This window comes from Mustela lutreola, chromosome 3 (genome assembly GCF_030435805.1).
Source record: "Mustela lutreola isolate mMusLut2 chromosome 3, mMusLut2.pri, whole genome shotgun sequence".
NCBI lineage: Eukaryota > Metazoa > Chordata > Mammalia > Carnivora > Mustelidae > Mustela > Mustela lutreola.
The window spans coordinates 172,782,972-172,802,815 of NC_081292.1; the positions used below are offsets into that span (position 1 = coordinate 172,782,972).

General features: G+C 36.9%; 1 protein-coding gene across 26 annotated transcripts in view; it reads right to left on the reverse strand.

Annotated features, from left to right (window-relative positions):
- The window catches only part of SP100 (SP100 nuclear antigen), a 90,345-nt gene that overhangs the window by 27,335 nt on the left and 43,166 nt on the right, over window positions 1-19,844 (reverse strand). For 16 of the 26 annotated variants that reach the window (XR_009351990.1, XR_009351989.1, XM_059167753.1 and 13 more), the window contains exons 10-15: window positions 18,903-18,995; window positions 17,711-17,764; window positions 17,103-17,159; window positions 16,771-16,854; window positions 12,759-12,875; window positions 11,746-11,799 (exon numbers count right to left, since the gene is read on the reverse strand). Coding sequence is in view for 24 of the 26 variants with exons in the window: in XM_059167753.1 (XP_059023736.1) it covers window positions 11,746-11,799; window positions 12,759-12,875; window positions 16,771-16,854; window positions 17,103-17,159; window positions 17,711-17,764; window positions 18,903-18,995 (459 nt within the window). In the remaining 2 variants the exon portion in view is untranslated. The remainder of the gene's footprint in view (window positions 1-11,745; window positions 11,800-12,758; window positions 12,876-16,770; window positions 16,855-17,102; window positions 17,160-17,710; window positions 17,765-18,902; window positions 18,996-19,844) is intronic. The other 10 variants (XM_059167755.1, XM_059167752.1, XM_059167749.1 and 7 more) reach the window with 5 other exon arrangements.

Genomic DNA, 19,844 nt, shown 5'->3' on the forward strand with positions numbered 1-19,844 from the left:
TGGGTGACTTTATAGAACGTATCTACTTTGAATAGTGAAAATTGGCTGTATATGTACATCTATATGGATATGTATATATGAGTACACAAGCAATGTGTTTTCAGAGTCCATCCACTTTTTTTCATTGTTTTTTATTTTAAATTGTACTTTTCTCTTTTTTTTTTCTTCAAGTATTTTGCTTTTTATTTTCAGAATTTATATTTGGTCTTTTTTAAATAATTTCTATTTATTGATTGATATTTGCTATTTGGTGAGAAATCTTTTCTAACTTCTTATGTGGCTTTGTTAAACACGTTTAAAATAATTGATTTAAAGTCTTTTGTCTAGTAATTCCAGTGTCTAGTCTTCCTCACGTACAGTTTCTATGTTTCCTGAGTACGGAGCCATACTTTGTTGCTTGTTTTGTCAAGTAATTTTTTCTTAAAAACCTAATATCTTAAATAATATGTGATAACTCTGGAGATCAGATTATCAGATTATTTTCCCAAAGTTTTTTGTCATTGCTGTTTGTTGTTATTCCCGTTGGTGTTTGTTGTTTATTTAGCACTTTTTTTCTGAATGAATTCTGTAAAGTCTGTGTATTTTGCCGTGTGATTCCTGAAGTTTCAGCTCAGTTTAGTGGTGAATTAATGACTGGAAGGAGATTTCCCTAAAGAGCTGGAAGTGATAAGCCTCCCAGTATTTGCCAAGGGTCTAGAAATGCCTGTGTTGATGCATGCCTTCAATGCACAACTAGACAGTTGACGATTGCATCCTCGCTGTCACTTCCTGCTTGCACAGAGCCTCCTGGTTAGGCAGAGGTGACAGGTGAGGGCTATTTTAGGTCTTTCCTGAGCCTGGGCCCAGCCCTGGGTATCCTAGACCTTTGTGTGGCCTTCCAGATGGCCACGAATATTGGGGAGTTCTAGATATACATATCTATGTATCTATATTTATGTACTATATATAACATATAACATACTTATATGTATAAAAGTATATATTATACTACAATGCTATATATGAAATACTACATATTTATGTATAATAAATAAGCTATATATGTATGTTTATATGTATAAAATACAGTTTTATAACTTTATGTTTTTTACATAATTATGTATTATATAAATATAATATTTTTAAAGTTTATACATTTACATATTACATATTATATAATTTATAGAAATGTAGAAAAGACTCTGGCCCCCTGCTCCCATTCTCTTGCAGCTGACTTGTTTATACCTCATTTTTCTCCTGCATCAGGAGGCGGCAAGGGGTGTTAAAGACCTGATAACGGTAAGACAAAGAAACTGGTTTTTCTAGGCAGGCAGAGAGAAAACAACTATTTGCATTTTATTATCAAGAAGAGACCAAAAATTGAGAATACTTTCTTTTGAACAGAGTGAAAACCGACTTTTTATTTTATACCAGTGTCTTTAAAATATATTTATTTTAATTTTAGTTTATCCTGACCACACCTAAAATTTGTTTCCAAAGATTTTTCTTTACAAACTTTTTTTTGCATTTAGATTTTATCCTAAGCCATTTTTTTAATATAACCACCTCATTTAGGACAAAATTACCTTTTTTTACCTTTAACAAAAATGTATTTCCATTTTTCATTTTTTTATATATATCCTACTTTTTTACATAGAGAGTTGTGTCCCTTATTTCCATCTGACTTACAGTTGGTAGAATTTTTCACCTTTAGAAATTTTAATTTTCAGTGAAGACCAAAGAGTAACCAATTGTGAACTGTTACACCAGAATTCTTGAATGGCAAATTTGTGAATCAGTTAAGCACAAAACATGTTTACCAATAGATTTAAATATCCTTAGTTCTTTGTAGTAAGTTAAAAGCATAAACCTATGTCCAGTAATCAATGTTTTAGCACTTTATCCCATTTGGAAAAGACCTAGATGTTCAACAAATTTTATTTCATTTATTATTTAAGGAAAACTTTAAAGTTTCGGGTTACCAAAGATTTTGAAAGTTATCTGAACAATTACCCATGAAAACGTTGAGACAAACAATTAACTATCAGTTTAGTCATCTTTTTGTTAACAGATTTCAACAGAGATAATATGAATTTATTTGGCCTTCAGCAAACCTCAGTAGAATAAGTTTTACATTTAATGCTGATAACTTTAAAGACATGTCTATCTTAATGAAACCAACAAACTTAATTTAAATATTGATTGAGGTTCCAATTGGGCCCACCCTGTTTTCAATTTTTACCTGAGACACTGGGGTCTGTAAAAGTTACAGAACAGAGCGAATAAGAGTCCAAGTAGACCATATAGCAATTGGAATTGTTTTTCCTTTAGCAGGCAAAAGTTTTAACTCCTGTCCTACTTTTTCCCATGTCTGTAAATCTAAAGTCCCTAATATAGGGAATTAGGAGCAGTGTTCTTTAATTACCTTTAAAAGCTCCAAAAGTTTGCCCTTGCTGACTTCTGCTTTTCCCACCTTAGGAGCCATCTCAACAAACATACTTAAGGATGATAGTCCTTTGTGCTCTTAATATTACCCGTATCCTGCGATATATTACCCATACCCACAATTCAGCAGCGGGAAAAAGGCAGGGCCGTGCAGAACTCATGTTGGGGCTTCTTCTCCTGTTTCATTTCTCTTCTCTCATGTCCCCATTCAGGCGCCAGTTGCCGCCTCCGGATGGCAGTCCCTGATTTAGGCATGTACTTTAAAGCTTCTAAGGTTTTAACAAACTTCCCCAATACTTAAATCATGAACAAAGTCTTGTTGACTAATTAGGCTTACTTGTTTTAGTATATAACACTCTAGTTCTAACTGTTAAAATGTTATGTATCACAAAATAACTTAGTTTCCTTGTCTAATCGTATCATAGTACTCTCCTATCAAATCATTAACAATGTCCATTTCTAAGTTTTTTTGTCATTTCTAATCATTTTTATTCTCTTATAAAATAAGTAATATTTTAAGCAGTACATTATCCTAAGGGATGGTTATATCATATTTAGTTATATGTAATTGTCATATTCTGTATATCTTTTATTTATAATTTTTATGTATTTGCACATATGACACATTCATATTTATATATTATATATTCTGTTTATCTATATAAATACATTTCTATGTTATATATATTTTTATATTATATATATGTATGTAATTTAAATTATTTATTTGTAAATAAGCAAAACACATGAAATGTACACTTACATACATGTTGGTGTGTTATATGTGTGTTTCCAGAATTTGCCGATTTCTGAACCCCTGCACTGCTACCGGCTCAGTCCGGTCTAGCAACACCCTTGCCTAGGTCATTACAACAGCCTCCTTACTGATCTCTCATCCCACCTCCTGAAGTCTACTCTCCACGTGGTTTACAGAGCAATCCTTTAAAAACTTAACTGAGATTATATCATTCCCCAGCTCAAAATTCTCCAGTGTCTTTTCCTCTTATTGAGACAAGAATCTAAAATTTTTATCATGGCCTATGAGGTCTTCATGACCTTAAAAATCACTTTCCACTCGCTTTCCTTAGTGCCCCAGCCAGTGTCCCCTTGCATTCCTTGAAAGATCCCACACATCCTGCCTCAGCCTTTTGGCCTGAGGTCTTCTCAGCCTAAGCACCATGGATTATTCCTTCATCTCATGTGACATCTACTTACGTTTCAGCTTGTCAATGAGGCTCTCACTGGCTGGCCACCCCATATAAGATAGCATGTTTCTGCTCATGCTAGGTTGTTGCTCAGTAAGCATATTTGCTGCAAGCATTTCACTACAAACATTTTGCAGCTTGACTAACTGATCATGCGTAAGGCAACTCTGCCATGAAAGATAAAATCATGAAAAATAAAAGAGGGATATTCATTAAAAAGGACATAATGAAACATGAAAAATGAATAGCAAAATTCAAAGGACTTTATCAGGTAATTCAAAAATATCTGAATACATTCAAAATGTGTAGTGCAGATTCATGGTAATACTCTACAAGGAACTGATTTTATTTTGTGAATTATACCCAAGCACTTGTCTTCAAAGTCTTTTGCTCATAGTGTTATACATTTTATTTTTACTTGTTGATTTTTCTCCTTGTTCAGCATGGCATTTTTTTCTTTTTCCACTAAAATTTCCTCCATCATTAAGAGAAGTATCAGTTTTCAAATACTGGGATGCATATCTGTAACTGAACTTTGTATTACATTGTGAAAGTTTCCTACAGTGTTGTTTATTCTGAGAATATTGTCACATGCCCATTGACAGACATTCCAAAATTCTGTGGGAAATGTAGGCTCAAAGTGTACCACTGTATAAACAATTATGAAGGCAACAATTTTATGTAATAGAAAAATGTGAGTACTGAGTCAATGAAGAAATGAAACCAAACTGCCGACCAATTATTTCTGAATTTTTTATGACCTTACAGCCAATTAGTTATGTGGGAAAAAATGTAGCAAAAATATCTATGGCAAAGATGCTTACAGTGAAAATGCCAGATATAGTTTCTGTTGCTCTATACCTCCATTACTCTGTTTTTTTCCTCACTTGAGCTGAGATGAAGGGAAAAGCATCTGATGTGATATCAAATCAAGTGCCAAGGTCCTGAAGCAGAAAATTATTTAGTTTGTTCAAGGAAGTCAGAATGGTATGTGAAGAAAAGGATGGAAAGAAATGAGATTTTAAGAGATAATCAGAGGCATCTAAAATAATATATATTTATTTGTGTATTGTCTATATTACCCTAGCCAGAATGTAAGTTCAATGAGATTTTGTTCACTTCTTTACCCCTAATGGGCAGTTTTGGCAATAGATACTTGTTGAATAAATAAATGAAGAATATAAAAAGAAAACAGAATGAATAGGTAGTGAGATATGTCATGTTCATGAATTGGAAGACTCAATATTTTAGATATGTCAATTTTTCCCAAATTAATCCTAAGCAATTTCTATAAAAATTAAATCAGATTTTCAAGGGAACATGACAAGATGTTACCAAAACTTATATGAAAGTGAAAATGTCCAGAATAGCTAAGATGATTTTGAAAAACAAATTGAAGAAACTTACTCAACTAGATATCAAGATCTTACAAAGTTGTAGTACTAGAATGTGCTATGTATCGATGCAGAATTAGATAGAGCAATGGCTCAGACTAGAAAGCTCCCCAACAAAACCATACAGACATATGGTGGCATGGTGCATGCCCTATGTGGCATTATATTGGAGTAATGGGAGAAGCTGGGACAATTGGCTATCCATGTTGGAAGAAAACTAACCTCTACCTCATATCACACCAAAAAAGTCAATTCCAAAAGGATTAAAGATCTAAATGAGAAGAGAAATAGGAGTATCTTAGCCTGGTATTCCCCAAAGCAGATTTTGAGATAAGGGTTTGTGTTCAGGAAGTTTACTTGTGAAACTGTGTCAAGGATCTGGGGTGGGGAACTGGGAAGAAGCAAAGAGTAGGAGAGAAAGCCAATTGGGATGGTTGCCACTGTGGTTAACTGGGTCCTGATCCTGGTGGGGATCCTTTGAAGAACTATTTTAAAAAATTGTTCAACTTAGAAATGGAAGAGACTATTTATTCACTGAATCCTGTCTTTCTTTGGTTAAGAAATGGATAAAAGCTCAAAATGGATAAAAGACCTCAATGTGAGGCATAAATCTATCAAAATCCTAGAGGAGAACATAGAAATAACCTCTTTGACACCAGCACAGCAGCTTCTTTCAAGACATGTCTCCAAGGGCAAAGGAAAGAAAAGTTCCAAAATGAACTTTTGGGACTTCATCAAGATCAAAAGCTTCTGCACAGCAAAAGAAACAGTCAGCAAAACAAAAAGACAATACACAGAATGGGAGAAGATATTCACAAATGACTCTGCAGACAAAGGGCTGATATCCAAGATCTATAAAGAACTCCTCAAACTCAACATTCAAAAAACAGATACTCACATAAAAAAAAAAAAATGGGCAGAAGACATGAACAGACACTTCTCCAAAGAAGACATACAAATGGCTAACAGACACATGAAAAAATGTTCATCATAATTAGCCATCAGGGAGATTCATATCAAAACCACATTGAGATACCACCTTACACCAGTTAGAATGGCCAAAATTAACAAGACAGTAAACAACATGTGTTGGAGGGGATGTGGAGAAAGGGGGAACCCTCTTTTACTGTTGGTGGGAATGCAAGTTGGTGCAGCCACTTTGGAAAACAGTATGGAGATTCCTTAAGAAATTAAAAATAGAGCTACCCTATGACCCTGCAATTGCACTACTGGGTATTTACCCCAAAGATACAGATGTAGTAAAAAGAAGGGCCATCTGTACCCCAATGTTCATAGCATCAATGGCCCCAGTCGCCAAACTGTGGAAAGAGCAAAGACACCCTTCAACAGATGAATGGATAAAGAAGATGTGGTCCATTTATACAATGGAATATTATGCATCCATCAGAGAGGATGAATACCCAACTTTTATATCAGCATGGATGGGACTGGAGGAGATTCTGCTGAGTGAAATAAGTCAAGCAGAGAGAGTCAATTATCCTATGGTTTCACTTATTTGTGGAGCATAAGGAATAACACAGAGGACATTGGGAGAAGGAGAGAAGTGAGTTGGGAGAAATTAGAGGGGGAGATGAACCATGAGAGACTGTGGACTCCGAGAAACAAACTGAAGATCCCAGAGGGGAGATGGCTGGGGGTTGGGTGAGACTGGTGGTGGATATTAAGGAGGGCATAGATTGCATGGAGCACTGAGTGTGGTGCATATACAATGAATCTTGGAACATTGGAAAAATGAAAAAAAGTTAAGAAAAAAAGAAAGGCCATTATCAGGTGATCACTGCAGGCCACCCTCAGACAAGCCACGCTAGCTCCATCCTCTTGACTGGAGAAACCAGTTTGTCAGGGACAGATTCCTTCACAACCCTTCAGGCCCAGGCTCCTGGGAAGAGGTCTGCCTCCCCTTCCACCACTGCTTTCCACACATGCTGCCTCCCCCTGCCTCTCCTGTGAGGCCAGGAGGTTCACCCAGCTATGGTCAATCTTTATAGTCCTCCTGAGAACATGTAGTCCAGAGGTAGCCTCACCTTCATAATGGGATCTACAGAGAACCCTCATTAACCAACAACATTGATTACAACATTTCTATCCGTAACAAAGAGTCAACAATCAAAAATCACAAAACTTCAAATAAATAAATAAAATATTTTTTAAAAAATCACAAAACTTCAAAGAAAGGGACTAGGGTGTCTGTGTGGCTCAGTCAGTTAAGCCTCCAACTCTTGATTTTGGCTCAGGTCATGATATCAGGGTCGTGAGATCAAGCTTAGCGTGGAAACTGCTTAAGATTCCCTCTCTTCTGGGGCACCTGGGTGGCTCAGTGGGTTAAAGCCTCTGTCTTTGGCTCAGGTCATGATCTCTGGGCCCTGGGATCAAGTCCCGCATCAGGCTCTCTGCTCAGCAGGGAGACTGCTTCTCAGCAGCCCTGCCCCCCCCCGCCCCCGCCGCCTTCTCTCTCTGCCTACCTCTCTGCCTACTTGTGATCTCTGTCAAATAAATAAATAAAATCTAAAAAAATAAAGGTTCTCTCTCTTCCCTTCCCTCTGCCCCTCCCCTAACTCATGCACGTGTGTGTGCTTTCTCTCTCTTAAAAAAAAAAAAACACAACAATCCACATGCCAATTTGTAATTTTTCGTTTTCTGATATTTTTTTATCCCTCCCTTTACTTACTGTGCTTTCCTTTTTTTAGCTTTAAGTACATATTTTGTACAATTATATACGTGGATTCCATATTTCACAAAAAGAATTAATTTATCCATTTAAATTACTCACCCAAAATACTCTTGGATGCATCAATATGTAAAGGCTTAACTATTTCTAATGTACAGTTTTTTCTCACCTGCCGTGTAGCAGGAAGAAGGAATTCCTGTAACGCTAGTACATTGGACCTGGAGCAAGGACAGCTAAAGGAGGAAAACATGCCAAATATTTGGGGTACAACATGGCCTAACCTTGCAGAATTAGTCCTTCTCTGTTTCATTATCATAGGCAAATATGGAGCCTCTTACCTTGCATTTAAAACTCAAGATTTCTGCATTGTGGGGCTATGTGAATAAGCACAAGTGTCACTGGGAACGAGTGTTGTGATTCTACCTTAAGCCACGCTGCAAATGAGATCCTTGACTCTGCTTCCAGGTGAAACTTCAAGCTTACAAAAGAAAGGGAGCTCTGGGTTCATCAGAGCTCTGACCCCATCAGTAGGGGTCACTGTGAATTGTCTGCTGTATACCTCCGGCTGAGCTATGGGGAGTTCATCTGCAGCCAACAAGGTTCTACCCAGTCTTTAGCATGAGCACGAGCTTGTCCAGTCTTTCAAAATTCTCTACTGAAACCTTCCACACCCCTGTTTAGGGGGATATTCCTATCACCCCCAAATCTGGCTCTTTCTTCCATTCTGCCGAATTCCTCATGCTAGTCCAGTCAGCAATCATAGACAGTTTTGAAGGTTGTGCATCTTTGCCCAAAATCAGTACTTTGAAGGAAGACTGAGTTTTAGTGGTTGTCAATGTATATGTGGTCTGATTTAAAAGGAAAGAGAAGCTGTGGATGGGTTGGGAGGAGCAGTGGGTAAACAGAACAGAGAAAAAGGGATGTATGATGAAGCTCATGAGGATGAGTTCAGGTAAATGGAACGTAGATAAAGAAGGGTTGTCAGTATTTGGAGATAAAAGAAAAAATATAGAAAGTATCTTAATGATGCCAGTAATAATACTTAGCCTATATGTAATAATGTATATATAATATTATTAAGATGTATTCTTTTAAGAAAAGGTATCATTGGAGGGCCTGGGTGGCCCAGTCAGTTAAATGTCTGCCTTCTGCTCAGGTCACGATCCCAGGGTCCTGAAATCCAGCTCCGCCTTGGGCTCCCTGCTCAGCAGGGAGCCTGCTCCTCCCTCTCCACCTGCCCTTCCCCCACTTGTGTTCTCTCTCTCTTTCTAAAATAAGTAAATATTTAAAAGGTATCATAAACATCATCAGCTAAATACTGAACAAATCATTCACATCATTTATTTAGGTAAAGACAAGAAAGGAAATCTGAAAATAAAAAACACAGGGGATCTCAAGCTGATTCTGGTTTAAGAAATAAGAGAAGAAGCCATAGGAGGAAAAAAAAAAAATCTCTATGTACCTGTATTACTGTTTTTAGGTGAAATTCTTTTCATGCCTTTCTCTATTTTTCTGCCAAGTAACTATTTCTGAACTTTATGGGCTTGCATTTCTTATATGGTTATCTAACAAAATCCAGTAGTCAGATTTGAAGAATATAAGTCTTTATAACTAACAAGTACAGGTGCCTGTGTGGCTCGTTTGGTTAAGCATCTGCTTTCCGCTCAGGTCATGATCCTGGGGTCCTGGGATGGAGCCCTGAGTCAGGCTTCCTGCTCAGCAGGGAGTCTGCTTCTCCCTCTCTCTCTCCCTCTCCCTCACTTGTGCTCTTTCTCATGCTCTCTCTCGAAAATAAATAAATAAAAGCCTTTATTACAGAAAGAGATGGAGGGAAATTTCTCCTCAGCCTATAGCTGTGGAAGGAGAGAAAGCACTGTGCACCATAAACTAATATGAAGAATATGATTTGACAAATTATTAAATTGAGAAATTTCATTAAAAAGTAAGTCTTATTCTCCAGTAAAATGTGGAGATATGTCTATTCATAACCATTACCAATTTGTTCTTTTCTCTATTAATAAAAATTTGTCCTTGGGAGAGTTAATTTGAATGGGTCTTGTAATATTCACCCAAATTAGAAATTACCACTTCTCATCAAACCAGTTCCAAAGAAACCTTAATTCTGATTGGCTGTCTTGATAATTCTTGGGCCTGGCCATCAAAGTTTTTAAAATTTTAATTCCCATGTAGTTAACATACAGTGTTATACCAATTTCAGGTGTACAAAATAGTGATTCAACAATTCCATATTGGCTATCATATTTTAACTGATATCTGGATCCCTAAGCTATATAAGTGCTTTTAAGATTTTATATTAAATTAGAAAAAAATCCTTGGCATTCTGAGTTCCTCACATGCAAGTAGATAATAAAATGACCACAGATTTCCTACTTAAATAAAGACTTTGAGAGCCTTGTCTCATTTAAGTTCAGGTATTACGTAATGGAGAAAAAAGATATTCATAATAATAAATTTGTACACCATGTAAGAATTTTTTTAAAGTGTAAGAAAATTTTTATTGGAAGAACACTAAATAAGATGTAAAAAAGTGGTCAAAAGTCTCTGTTCTCCCAAAATCAATCTGCATTTTCAAAGCATTTCTTCCTTTTTTTTTTTTTTCTGAGTTTTTGTTTAAATTCTAGTTAATTATCACATATGGTAAAACTGGTTTCAGGTGTAGAATTCAGTGGCTCATCACTTACATATAACATTCAGTGCGTATCTAATTAGGGATTCCAGTGGATTTGGGAAGGAGGTGAAGAGGGGGTCTTTTTGAATTTGATTCTAATATTCACCCCCAGTGAGTCATCAGGATTGTGCTCCCTTTGAGATCTTTCTTCTTTTCTGCATCCCCTTTGCTTGCAAGAGAAAATCTAGTTTATAGATAGGCAAAGGCATTGTGTGATTAAAGAGGCAGTTCAATCACAATGTAGTAGTGTGGGTAATATTTTTGAAATTCCAACCTCACATAAAAACAAAGAGGCAAAACCCATGGAATTATAGATGTAAACATTAAAAATGACCAAGTGCTTCAAACATTTGATTCTAGAATCAAAGATGAGATTTTTTTTAAAGTCTTCAGCTAGAAATGGCTATTATAAAAATGATAGGAAACCCAAGAGCCAGAGAGAAAAAAACTGACAAATTTGAGTACCTAAAAATTTATAACGTCTCTAGGACAAAAGAGTCCATTAACAAAACCCAAGAGAAAAGCAACAGAGACACCTGGGTGGCTTAGTCAGTTAAGCACCTGACTCATGATTTCGGCATGGCTCATGATCTTAGGGTGGTAAGATCGAACCCCCAGTAGGGCACCATGCTCAGCAAGGAGTCTGCTTGGGATTCTCTCTCATCCTCTGCTCCCCCACTCCCACTCATACTTTCTCTGTCTCTAAAATAAAGAAATAATATTAAAATAAATAAATAAAAGGAAAACAAATGGGGCAATATATTAGCAACACATATGACAAAGATTTAATGCATATATCAGATAAGCTTTTCTATATTTGTTCAGCAATGTAAGAAAAAGACAAACACCACAACAGGAAACTGACACAGCATTCTATGACTGATACTTCAATAAAGAGGAAAAACGAATGACCAATAACAAATGAAAAATGCTCTACCACCCTCAGAGTGAAGGCTAGTACATGTGAAAGCACCAAATAAGGCTTTTTATAGTTCAGTTAAAATGTTGAATGTTTTTACTGCTTAGGTATGATATATTAATTTTAAAAGGTAAGAAAAGGAAAAGTATGTATAGAATTACCACATGAAAATATATAAAAATATACTCCAAACTAAGTTAATATATAGAAAAATTCTGGGAAGACATGGACCAAAGCTTATAAGAAACATATTTTAAAATCAGAATAAAATGCAACATGAAGATATAACCATTTTTGAAAAAAATCGTTACTTTAAAAGACATTCATTTTTTCTTATGAAAGGTATAAAAATGATGATAAGCTTTAGCATTAAACACCACTTCATTTGTAACATAGAAATTAAGCAAATTCTTATTCATTCTTACTTATTTTCTCATTGTGTTTTCCCGAAGTAGAATTGTTTCCAATATCCACGGTATCTAAAAAGTAACAGGTGGTGGTCATATAACTGTAATTTAAAAATAGAAGTTATAAATCTTATGACAATTTACACTGTGGAAAACTTGAGTTTATAATGATCTGAGTATAATTTCTCTGTCTTCCTTCTAAAGGAAACAGACAGGTACTGAATTGATATCTAAAGTCTTCCTTTATTTCTTTGGGACTTTGAAAAGGCTCTTAAGTTCTTAAGGACATCAGTTTCCTTGTTCATGAAATAGGTATAGCAACTGTTATCCTGTTCAGGCTTTAAATTTTTTATGACAATTAAATAAGACCTTATTTTTAAAAGCTAATGAGAAATCACTGTATCAGTCAACATTCTGAGGGCATCCTTCAAAACTATATGCTATTTAAGAATAGTTATCTAGAGTCTTTGTTTCCTGACAGGTAAACAGGACCATTTGTCTTTTGAGACTTTTCCATGGTTGTGACAAAGTGACACTATTATCTACCAGCTGAAGAACTCTTGGATTTTTTTATTCCATGGACAGGGGTGGATGTCCCTGTATAAATCCAATACTTTAGTATTGATTCACTAATATGGTAAATGAGATGCTGCCATTTTTACCAGTGTATTTCTACCAGATCATCCATGTAAATCCACAGGCCCACCTTGTTTAACATGACTTTATAAGGATCTCTTGCCTCCTTGCCATTCCCAAAAGGCTCAGGTTAAGCAAATGCGGAGAATAGGATTCTGGTATGGATGTATCCCTTCCTTATTAAAGTGTGCTAGGAGTCCAGTGCAGCAGGAAACAAAAACTCTGATTTCAGACTCCTGACATCCTGCAGCTGAGGGCCCAGTGACCTTTCACTTCCATAACCGGCCATTCCATTGGTGAGGTGCCTGATGTCCTTGATCTCTGATTAACTACATACTCAGGGTCTGTGGTATCTGAAGAACCACCTCTACCCCAGGACCCTCAGGCAGCCTTACCCATTATGTCAGATGCTTGGCTACTCTCAGTCCTTTCTCCTTGGTCTCTTGAAATACCTTCTGAAAAACACATGACACAGGAACACTTTGCACTTCCAAGTCCTTGTGGCTCTGCTCCTAAATTATGATTTGTAAAAAGTCTTCATTTGCATCTCCTCTCCTACAAAGATCCTCCCTTCCCCCACCCCTCCACCAAAGGATATCTCCACCTCTGAAATCTCTTTCTTTGTTCCCCATTGTCTTTGACCCTTCCTTTCAATCTAATTTTTTCTCTTTTATCCTTTTCTTTTTGCCCAAATATGTATTTTTGTTCACCTATTTTCATTAATAATTTTTCCTATCCATCCATTTATGACATTTTTAACATACTTTTATATTTATTTTATGTGATATTCTTCTCTAGAAATATTATTTTTATTTATGTATATGTATATATAGAATTAAAATAGATTCTGTAAATATTCTGTATAAATACTATAATAAGGTAACTTTTGCCAGACAAATTTCCAAATGTTAGGATACAGGAAGTAAACAGTATTTTTCACTTACTCAAGGAGTTTCCTAAGCCTCTTTAAGGTGCCAGGTGCTGAGATAAAAAGATGGGTGCTGATAATAATTCAGACACAAGACTACTGAAGCATCAGTGCTTGTAAATCTTATGAGCCACCAGGGAATTGACACAGAAAAAAATGACTGAATATATTGAAATATGAAGAAGCATGTGCAAGGGTCTAGATTCAGCAAAAACAAGTAACCACAAGGAGTTTAGTATATCTGAGCATGAAGTGAAAGAATAAGGAGCATTGATGGGATGGAGAAAAGAGGCAAGAGCCCTAAGGTAAGTAGCTCTGGAAGTCACATGCAGGAGAACTGACTTAATCCTAAAGGAAGTTAAAGGACATGGGATGCAGTTTTGAGAGATCAATTTAGCTAAATCACTTAGAATACATTTGGTGGGAACAAGATTAGAAGGAGAACAGGGACTTGTATATCTAGTTCAGGTGAGCAATGATACAGATATGGACTAGAGTGTCAGCACTGGGAATGGAGAAGAAGGGACAGGTTGGAGATTTAAAAGGAAGAATTGCACACTGAGATTTTCCCGCTGGCCCGGGCTGGGAGTATTGATAGAGTTAGGTGACAGATGTGGTGTATCAATTGAGGAGATAGCGGTGTCATGCATGACTCCGTGAATTTCAGCCTGAAAGAATGGGAAATTAATAGTGTGTTTTAGAAACAGAACACTGGAGGAGCAGATGCTGATTTTAGGAAGACGATGTGCTCAGTTTTGGAAATGTCGAGTTTGAAGGTTTTGAAAAACACCTAAAGTGGTGAAGGCTAGGAGCTTCAGAACCTTGGACAGAGATCATTCTGCCATTGGATGGATGGTCTTAGCTGCGTAAAGGATGAGCTTAGCTGCTTAAGAGGACTGGGGTAGGCTGGATATGTTATGTTTAGGTACTATTAAGTTGTGGATGGTGAATGAAATCATAGGAGTGGATGAGATGCCAGGATGATGTTTCTTGTAATCTGGGTGAGTTATAGGGGACACTGATACCTGGGAACACCTTGCCCTGAAAACTCACTACTATTGTGAAGCATTCCTTGCACCAACATAGCTCTTGTCTCCTAACCATTTCAGAGCCCACAATTTCCCCATCTTGCTTCTCTTCCTTTTACACTCACCATTTTTCAATCATCTTTTAACTCTTTTTTTATATGGTCCTCGGTGTGCCTCTTCATTCTCTTCTCCATTAATTAACATAACATGTGTACTTCTTTCCATCTATTTTCCTATGCTTTTATCCCTGGATCTAGTTTTATTATTGAAGTAATCCTCTTTCTGCTGTCACTTTCTTTTCTATTTTCTTTTTGCTTCTAGTCTGTTTCTCTTAATCTTCTCTTGATCTTTTGGCTGTTTCTACAATTACAATCTTTGTCTTTATATTTTATCTATATTCAGCTTAATTTCACAGACTGCTACTGTCATTCATGAATCAAAGGCCTACTCTTTTGACACTGACCACACTGTTGGCCACTATTACTTTTGTCAGTTCTCTATGGGCTTTTCTACACTGCAAGACTCAGCCAGTCATGGACTTTATTACCATGTTTCTGGTACAACTCTTGAAAGTTATCTTGAAAAATCATCACTCTTCCCCACAAAACTCCCCAATCTGGTGGTATTTGGGTTCCATGTCCACTTGAAAAAACTTGAAGTGTACTCAGTCAGATGTCTTCCAATTGGAGACTGCAGCCTGTCTTTTTCATTCTTCCTCCTCCATTATCCATTCAGTGTCACCTCCCTCTGTTGAGGAGCACAGCTCTTCTTTCTCTTTTGGCTCCCTCAGACCTGCTGAAAGCAGTCCAAACCTGGGCACAAGTCTATGTATGGGAATGTGTGTGCATCTGTGTGTGTATGTACATGCTATGTTTTGGGGGAAGAGGTAAGTTAAAGAAAGAAGAGCTTTCCCTCTTTGCAGACAGGAAAACAAAGATAATTAATATCATAACTGGCTTCTCCATCAGATGCTTAAATGTTGGCATCTCTTCTAACTCTCTTCCTCTATTCATCTGAAGAGCTTTGAATTCAGAAGAGGATACTGAAGAGAAATAAGAAAATGACAGACTACAGACAGGGACCACTTTGTTGTGGTCAAGCCTATGTATATTCACTATTCAGATCAATTGAGAAAACACCTACTCCAATGACTACACCTTATATCCAACAAAGATGTGCTCTGTCACTTTTTCTATCTGGCCACAACTCATTCTCCTTCTTATTTCTCAGTTTTCTGGCCACTTCCCTGACTTACCCATTTCTATCTCTATTACTTGATTCTGTGAACTTTTCCCCCTGATTTCCCTTTTCTGTGTTGTTTTCTCTCTTTTCTCTTGATGTTCTTAATCTCTGTGCCTTTTTATTTCTCTCTCTTTTTAAAAAAGACTTTATTTATTTATTTGGGAGAGAGAGAGCATGAGAAGGGGGAGGGTCAAAGGGGAGAAGCAGACTCCCTGCTGAGCAGGGAGCCTGATGTGGGACTCGATCCTGGGACTCCAGGACCATGACCTGAGCCAAAGGCAGTTGCTTCCAACTGAGCCACCCAGGTAACCACGTTTATATTTCTCTATTCATTCTTTTGGTTCTGCCCTTCCAGGTATTTTGTATACCTTATAGGTGGCACCACTCCTACCATCTTATTTTTCTTCATGATTTTCATTTTTATCTGTTTATTTATCTATCCATCTAATCATCTATATAGGTGTTAAGTAAGTTTTCTTGCATCAGGCACTGATATAGTCTGCTGATATTATATCGCAGATCCCTTATACCTCCTTTTTGGACTTTGATCACTGGATACAGCTCTTATATTCCTGCCTGTTAATACAGCAGTCATACTTTTTGACCTTTGGTCAAATTGGGCAATTTGGTCAAATGTCTATTTCCTCATCCCTTAGGCAGGGATAACAGAAATCAGCCTGCCTAAGTCCTGAGGATATTGTGATGACAAAGTAAGATCTTATTTGCCAAAGTACTTTAAAATAACACAATATAATAAAGTTACAATGTGGCGGACATCTGTCAAGAACTATACTAAAGTTTGAAAGTTGTGGATCTGAAGCTTTTATTTCTATCTCTAATTACATAGCAGACCAGTCATCTTTTGAGAATTTTACAATTACAAATGACATTAGTACCAATCAATATATGACTATAGAAATCTAAGATCTTAGTGGTAGTAGGCATGACTGTAGGTATTAAAAAGATACCACCGTTTTGCTATTCATTTCTTCCACAACAGCAGTATATAATTACATACATTTATTCAGCCTGTTAAACATGAATTTATAATAATTTCCTGTCTCCTAGTTTCTAAAATGCTGAAAAGGAGTTCTCAGGATTAACTGGATACAGGTCTTCAAGGTGCTCAGAATAAAATGCATCAGGAAACAGTAGCTTTTAATTCCTGACATTCTGCAGACCAAGGCTTGGCATCCTAATCTTCTTTACCTGACCCACTTCTTAGGACTGAGCTAGAAGATTCCTGAGGTTCTTCTGTATCACTTAATTCTGAATAGTTAGCACTGCTGATCCCTGCAGAAAGAAACAAAATTCCTTAGCAGTCTCAGTCTGTGCCCTAGGAACCAATCTGGCACCAAATTCTTTAAAAGGAAAATTAGAAAAGGAAGTTCATGTAGGAGAAGCAGGAATATTCCTACTACCAGGCTACCTTGTAGCTCCATCTGACTTGTTGGTCAAGGTTGCTCCAGGAACCACCCCCAGGGCTTGGCTGGGGGACAACGTTGCCACGGAAGGCACTCCCTTTTGTCATCATGTCTTACCCTCTCCACTTGTTGGAACACACTTCCTCTTCCAGTTCCCTTGGTTATCCAGGGAGTCTGTGGAAACAACGTTTTCAAGATGTCAAGGCCTTTACCAGTTGGGGTCTTCAATAATCATACAGAGCAGAACAGCCCTCCACTCCCAGAGTTACTTTATCCTATTTAAGCAAGTAAAGAATATACTTATATTGCACTTGTACCACTGAACTTTTTGAGGCCTACATGTTGTATCAATTAGTCCAGCCCACCCAATTCAAAATGTATAATGTGAATCCTTTAAATTACCAACAAATTAATTTTTTTATTTTAGGGGATATAACAAAATTTCTTGAACAAAGTTTTTGTAGTAAAGAAAGATATCTGTGGGACGCCTGGGTGGCTCAGTTGGTTAAGCAGCTGCCTTCGGCTCAGGTCATGATCCCAGCGTCCTGGAATCGAGTCCCACATCGGGCTCCTTGCTCTGCAGGGAGCCTGCTTCTCCCTCTGACTCTGCCTTCCACTCTGTCTGCCTGTGCTCGCTCTCTCTCTGACAAATAAATAAATAAAAAATCTTTAAAAAAAAAAAAAAGAAAGATATCTGTTACATCAAGATTTTTAATTGCTCTTACATCTTTTCCTCTTGGGTATCCCCCAAAGAGATTTGTTTCCAATATCCACAGGATCTAAAAAGTAAAGGAAAACACAACCAGTAATCTACAACTAAGAGTTGTAAATCTTATGACTACTCACGCTGTAGATATGATTTGGACTAGAAAGACACTATGATGATCATTTCTGTCTCTTCCCATCTAAAGGAGAAAGATCACTACTAAATGGAACAGAGAACCATAATCCTTTGGCCCCAACTGCAAAATCAAAGAAGTTTTGAAAATCCATATTTTTCCAATGGGTTTTCAGCTAACTACTTTGGCAGCAAATCTGGACTTGAGCTGACATGACTCCATGTAAAAACTTTATTTCTCACACTTGGTGTGAAATCACACAATTTGTTGCAGGAATATCAATATAGTATATTTGAGAATGGGATTCTGTCCCAGACCCTGTTGGATTTTTGGTGGTGGCTGGGGAGTAATATATAGGATATAAACCACATGGTCTCTCTATTTTCTGCCTGGCTTCAAAGGTTTTGAATAAAATACTATGGATGTTTGCTAAGAGTCCAGGCTGTTTTGTCTCTTCTAGTAACTTTCCACACAAGATGTGTAAAGATCCTTAAATGTTTATGTGCCAGAGTTTCCTCACCTGTGGAGTGGAGACAGTAACAGTTATCTGGCTACCTTTAAAGTTGTCATAAACATAAAAGGATATCTTACTAGTGAAGATATTTTCAAATATTGTATAGACCAATGTCATATTGGGGTCAACTGTCAAAAGGTATAAATTAAATTTGATGATCATAACCAGAAGCTTTTCTTTCTGCCAATAATCAGAGTCTATGATCAGAATCTACTGATTTTTGAACATGTGTGCGACAAAATCAAGCAACAGCAGATACCCATTTTCTCTGTTCTCTAGAAAATCAGAGTGGGCAGGGGTGGAAATCACTACATAATTCAATACTTTGGGGTCAATAAATCTGAGAGCATGTCGTAAAAATGACACTACCATTCAACTAGAGCCATCTTGTTAAACCTGAATTTATAATGATTTCTCTCTTTGCACTTTTCAGAATGGCCAGATGTGATAAATGCAGAGAATAGGATCCTAGGCTGTGGAGTGTGCTCGGAGTTAAATGCCCAGGAAACAGAACTCTGAACTCAGATTCCTCGTGTCTGGGAGTCCAGTGACGTCAGTACTTACCCTCCTCATCAGTATCACTTCTCAGTACGAAACACGAGGCTCTTGGGGGCCCCTCATCCTCACTGGATTCCAAATACTCAGCAAATCTTTTTGCTGTGGAAGAAGCAAGTGTCTCTTGAAAGTCTCAGTTTATGACAAAGGAACCAAGATGGTTAAAAAACCATGGCAAGAATATCCCCAGGACATCTTGGGAGTCTGGTATCAAAGAAGGCAGATTTCCCACTTGGCTGCTTCCCTAAAGCCCACTTGAAACAGAGTCCCACACCCCCCCATCTCAAACTTCTTGGAAAGTTTACTTGAGAAAAAAAAATTAATTCTATTGGGTTTGAGCCCTTGACTTTTTTGGGTTTGCTTGTTCCAACCATTAGGCCAACTAATTAATACTAAAGTTAAAATACAAACCACCCTAAATTAAAACAAATTTATATTCTACTTTGAAAGATATAACAAAGAATTAGAATGGATCTTTTGTAGAAAACACGTTCATTTGTAACCACCAAGAGTTTTTAGTTTTCCTTATCTACTTTCCAAACTCTTTCTTTGGATACAGGCAATTTTCTGAAATCCATGGGGTCTATAAAGTAAAAGGGAAGAAACAACTATTTGTATGCAACGATCTTAAAAATTCTGTGACACCTCAATGGGCTTGCAATTATAACAATCCTTTGATAATCATTTTTCTCTCTTTCCTTCAACTGAATCCAGTTCTGATGGCCTGGAATATAATGCTGGGTTCCTGCTTGGCTCTCCTTTGGCTCTCCATGTAAATTTTGGAAAGACTCTTCAACATTACTAGCCACAGTTGTCTTATCTATAAAGCAAGGATAACCTAGTTACCCTATCTCCCTGTTAAGGTTTTTTATGAAAATAAAATGAAGCTTTATTTATAAAAGCCCTTTAAAAAATCACAATGTGATCAAATAGTTAAGTAATTTGGGTTTA